The sequence below is a fragment of the Myotis brandtii genome, unplaced genomic scaffold (genome assembly GCF_000412655.1).
Source record: "Myotis brandtii unplaced genomic scaffold, ASM41265v1 scaffold825, whole genome shotgun sequence".
Classification (NCBI taxonomy): domain Eukaryota; kingdom Metazoa; phylum Chordata; class Mammalia; order Chiroptera; family Vespertilionidae; genus Myotis; species Myotis brandtii.
The window spans coordinates 1,651,786-1,656,613 of record NW_005371349.1 but is presented as its reverse complement, the minus strand read 5'-3'; the positions used below and the strand labels follow the sequence as shown (position 1 = coordinate 1,656,613).

At 65.9% G+C, this 4,828-nt stretch overlaps 1 protein-coding gene across 1 annotated transcript in view; it reads right to left on the bottom strand.

Moving 5' to 3' along the window:
- Positions 1-209: 209 nt before the first annotated feature.
- Positions 210-4,828, bottom strand: part of CYGB (cytoglobin) — a 9,853-nt gene continuing 5,234 nt past the window's right edge. Inside the window, exons 2-4 of the mRNA XM_014531736.1 lie at positions 3,966-4,254; positions 3,537-3,710; positions 210-1,467 (exon numbers count right to left, since the gene is read on the bottom strand). Coding sequence (XP_014387222.1) covers positions 3,543-3,710; positions 3,966-4,254 — 457 coding nt within the window. The 3' untranslated portion in view covers positions 210-1,467; positions 3,537-3,542. The remainder of the gene's footprint in view (positions 1,468-3,536; positions 3,711-3,965; positions 4,255-4,828) is intronic.

Genomic DNA, 4,828 nt, shown 5'->3' with positions numbered 1-4,828 from the left:
GCACAGACACCCTTCCTGGCCACCCCCACCCCCCCAAAGCCCAGCTTCCAGTCTCCAGCCCGATGGACCCCAACTCAGAGGGTCCACGACCAGCCAAGGCAGACACCCGGGGTTGGGTTGCAGGGAGAAAGGGGGGTGGGGGGGGAGGCCGAGCCCTGAACTGAGGAGGAAGCCGGGCGAGGCAGATGGCAGGAAGAGCGAGGAGCAGACACAGGAAGAGGAGTCTGTTTAATGACACGGCTGGGTCTGGTTACAAACATCAGAAACTACAAAAGGAGGACAGGCGGTCACACGGATGGCTGGGCGAGATGGGACAGGAGGGGACACGGCACAACAGTCACAGCAGCAGAACATCCTGAGGACGACACACGTGACCAAGGGGCACACTCGGGGGTGTCCCCGCGGCTCTGACCCAGATGGAGGGACAGGACCGACTGCCAGCCAGCAGCCGGGCGGGGTGGGCGGAAGGCCCCGGCCTCGGAGCCCCGGGAGGAGATGGAGGCAGCTGGTCCTGTCCCATCGCCCCTCCTCCCGCCGGGGCTAGGCTGTCTTCGTGACAAAGGCAGATGGGGCTCTACCTCCACCCCTCCCCCAGCACAGGCGTCCTGTCCTTGAACGGCGGGCCCCCTGCCTGCCCTTGACTGTTAGGGAGCAGGGCAGGGAGCCACGCACATCCTTTGGTGTGGGGTCAAGGTGGGGAGAGCCAAACCCTTCTTGTAGGAATGTGGGAGCTGGCCCGAGAATGGGCTGCGTCACCCCAACCCTGCCCACGCAGGCCCTTGGGTCACCCCAACTCCGCCCACAGGCCCCGATCCTCTCTGTGCTGATGCGGGACCCCCATCTCTGCCAGAACACTCTGTCCTCGGCCCAGAAGCATGGGCGGGGCCCCTCCCTGCCCCACGCACAGGGGAGCGGAGCCGAGGCCTCCCGAGGGCCTCTGGGCCCCGCAGGGACACAGTCTAGATGTGAATGTATATATATCTTTATAGAGGCTGCATATAGAATATATCGTATATATGGTAGATATGTGTGCGTGATATTCTAGAGGTGACGCGAGACCTGCATGCTGGCCGGGCAGATAGAAACGGGGCTGGCGCAGCCTGCGGCGACTCGCAGACCCCGATTCCTGCCAGCTGCTCAGCTAGGTCTCGGACAGTGAGTAGAAAAGCTAAGAAGAGGGGGCCTGGCTCTTCAAGGAGGAAGGGCCCCCCACCCCACAGGCCACCGGCCGCCACTGGGTCAGCATCCAGTGCCACCTCCCGGCGGCTCCAGGGGGCCGAGGCCCAGGCAGAGGCCTCTCTCCAGGAAGATGAGTCAGGGGTTCCTCCGGCTTCCTTGGCACCCAGCAACGGAGGGTCAAGGAGGGTCTTCAGAACTCGGCCTTCTGCTCAAGGTGCTGCCAGGGAGGGGGGAGGGCAGCAGGGGCCCTACGGCCCCGAGGAGGGAGAAGGCAGCGTGGCCGGTGGGCTGTGGACGAGAGATGGAGCAACAGGTCACAAGGGGCACAGACTGGGACCAGGGGACAGGAATCGGGGGCGTGAGGCGGGACGCTGAGACCCCGCGTGGCACAGGGGAAAGCATCCCAGGGGGCCCAAGGCCCAGTCTGTGGGCCGCCTGCACCCCAGGTCTTTTCCTCTACAGGGGGACTGTCTGCCTCGCCTCGCTCCGTGGGGATCGAGGGGCATCAACTTCGGGCACGTGTCTCACCAGCTGCCAAGAGCCACGCACATGTGACTCTCTCTCTGCTGTGGATGGAGACGTGTGTGCGCCTGGCCGGCCGGGTCCCCCGCGGACCACCCAAAGGCAGCCTCTGTACACACGGCCCTGTGCACTCGGCACCACGCCCCCCGCCTCCGCACCCACAAACACGCACCCACACCCTTAAGCAGAGACAGCTCAGTAAACAGTGGTGTCTGGCCCACCCCATCCCTGATAAGAGGAACTGGATGGAGGCCTTCCTTCCACGACTCCCTCCCAGCTCCCAGCTCCCAGCTCCCAGCTCCCAGCTCGGAAAGCCGGGGGCCTCAGCAGAGACAGGGGGTGGAGGGGACCATCCCCATGACTGCCCGGCTGGGGAGAGCGGTAACCCAACTGTGAGGTGCCCGGCCCAGGTGGGAGCAGGGCCCGGCCACCCTCCCCAGAAGCCGTCTCCACGGAGACGAAGGGGGCAGATGAGGAGATTCCCTCGGTTTCCTAATTCTTGGGGTTGGGTGAGATTTAAGTCCCCGGGGTCCAGCTGGGGCAAGAAGGGGGCGGGGCAGGGCTTGGTGTCGGGAAGCATGTCCACATGTTTCTGATTCACGCGGCTGGGGCTGGCGCTGGCCAGCTCGGTCCCTCAGGCCCCTGTAAAAAGGCCTTTTCTCTAGAAGCAGGAAGTCGTGTCCCCTGGCTGTAAACAAGCTATTCGCTTGCGGCAGAGGCTGCCTGGGGAGAGGGTGGGCGGGCAAGCCCCCTCCGCCACTGGCCCTCCTGCCCCTCTGGCTCCCAGCAGGTCCCCTGGCCCTGCCAGCGCCTCCCGGCAGGTAAAACTCTGCCTCCCATCCACCGGGGTCTGGGCAGGCCAGGGCCAGCTGTGCACATCTGGAGCGGCCGCCGGGCTGTAGCCAGCAGTTCCTGAGAGCGGAGGACCGCGCTCCCCTGGGGGGTGGCGATGGGGGCGGGGGAGGGAGAGGAGAGGCTGGGCCAGTGTGCTCGGGGGCGATGGATGGACAGTCAGGAGGCCTGGCCTCCCAAGGCTGCCCTGGGACCTTCCCTCGGAGCTGCGCCCACAGCCCACCAGGCGGGTCCGAGGCCCCGGCCAGCTTGGAGCCCGGGAGGGGCCGCCGCCTGTTCCATGGGAAACTGCTGGGACTGTTTCTCCACACGCGTGTCCTGAGATGCTGGCTGACCCCGCTCCCCATTCCCGCCTCTGCTCCTGCCCCGCCTCTCATGGCGCTGGGAGCCGGCCGCCCCTGGGGGCCCGGGAGGCCGGAGTGTTCCCAGCCGCCACGTCTGGGGCCAGCCCTCCCCTCCTGCTCCGAGTCAGCGGCCACCCTCCCGGAGCCACCTCCGGCCTCACCCAGCACTGGGAACGGGGCCTCGGGGTCAGCCCAGAAGTAAACACCCCGTGGTGCGCGTGAGAGGGACGCCCGTGCTGGCGTGTGCGCGGTCCTCGTGACTGTCCCCCCGCTCCCCGCCCCCCACCTGGCTGAGGCCGAGGCCGAGGCCGGAGAACGAGAGCGGCTGCCCGGCCTCAGGTGAAAACAGCCCCATGTGACCGGTGCCCGGGGAGGGGCGCCGGAAGCGCCTGCGGCCTCTGGGCCCCTGAGCCAGCCTTCCCCACCCAGGGCCCGGTGCTCTGAGAAGGCCCCGCTCTGGGTCTGGGCTGGGGGATCTGATGGGGGCTCACAGCTCCCGCAGGCGGCGCAGGGGCCTAGGCTTGGGCGGCCTTTCCTACTGCGTCTGTTCCCAGACCCGCCTCCTGGCCCGGCTCCTGCCCAGGTCAGCCCTGGGCCCCGGGGGAGACGGAGACCAGGGAGCTCCCGGCCCACCCTCACCCCTCCTCACGTGGTGGCGTTGGGGACCTGCTGTACCCAGCCCACGTCCTTGTAGGTCGCGGTCACATGGCTGTAGATGAGGCCGCGCAGCTTGGCCCAGGCTCTCTGCGTCTCGGGCGGAAAGTCATTGGCAAATTCCTCGGCGACCACCTCCAGAATGACCCCAGAGAGGATCTGAGGGCAGAGGGAGGAAGGGGGCGTCAACGCCTGGGCGCCCTGAGCCCGCCCCCAGCACCCACTATCCAGCGAGGAGGTTGCTCATCACACACCAGCCCCTCCATCCTGCTGCCCCTCCCTGTCACAGCCCAGCCAGGGGAGGGATGGGTGGCCCAGTGGTCACTCCACTGTCCGGTGAGCCCCGGAGCCTGCAGGTGGCCAGTGGGCCCTGGCGGCCCAGGAGCAGGCGGGGTGGGTGGGGTGGTGACACACCTTGAAGTACACGGGCTCCACCTTGTGCTTGAGGGCGTGGGCCTTGCCCACCAGGGCGAGCACGGAGGACACCTTCTCGGGGTCGTGCAGGTTCTCCACCACGGAGTTGAGGGCCCCCATGACCCGGCAGGCGTGCTTCCGCAGCTGCGGGCTGCGCTCCATCTCCAGCGGCTCCTCCATGTGCTGGAACTGGCTGAAGTACTGCTTGGCCGACGGGAAGTTCACGAAGAACCTGGGGGGGGGGGGGGGGGGCGGTGGCGGTGAGGCAGGGGCTGCCCCGGGCCCCACCCTGGGGTGGCCAGGACATGGGGGTGCGGGCTGGGAGAGGCAGGGCCCACGCCAATCATTGTTTTCAGCTCCCTGTGAGCTGTCCCTCAAACACAGACCTCCTGTGGCCGAGCTGGCTACATGCGGCCCCCTTCCCCCATCCGGGCCCTTTCTGTGGGCCAGACTCGGCCTCACCCCCAGGCCCCTGCCTCCTTTCCAAGCCCTGCACTCCCTCCAGGCCCCCAGCTCGGCTGAGAGATAAGAGCTGTCCTTCTGGAATCACCGGCCAGTGTGACCTCGGGGCAGTTATTTGACCTTTTTGAGTCTTAGTTTCCTCATCTGTGAAATGGCATCGTTGTCCCTATCTTGGGAGTTGCTGTGAGATGAAATGAGACACTAGACCAGGGGTGGGCAAACTTTTTGACTCGAGGGCCACAATGGGTTCTTAAACTGGACCGGAGGGCCAGAACAAAAGCATGGATGGAGTGTTTGTGTGAACTAATATAAATTCAAAGTAAACATCATTACATAAAAGGGTACGGTCTTTTTTTTTTTAGTTTTATTCATTTCAAACAGGCCGGATCCGGCCCGCGGGC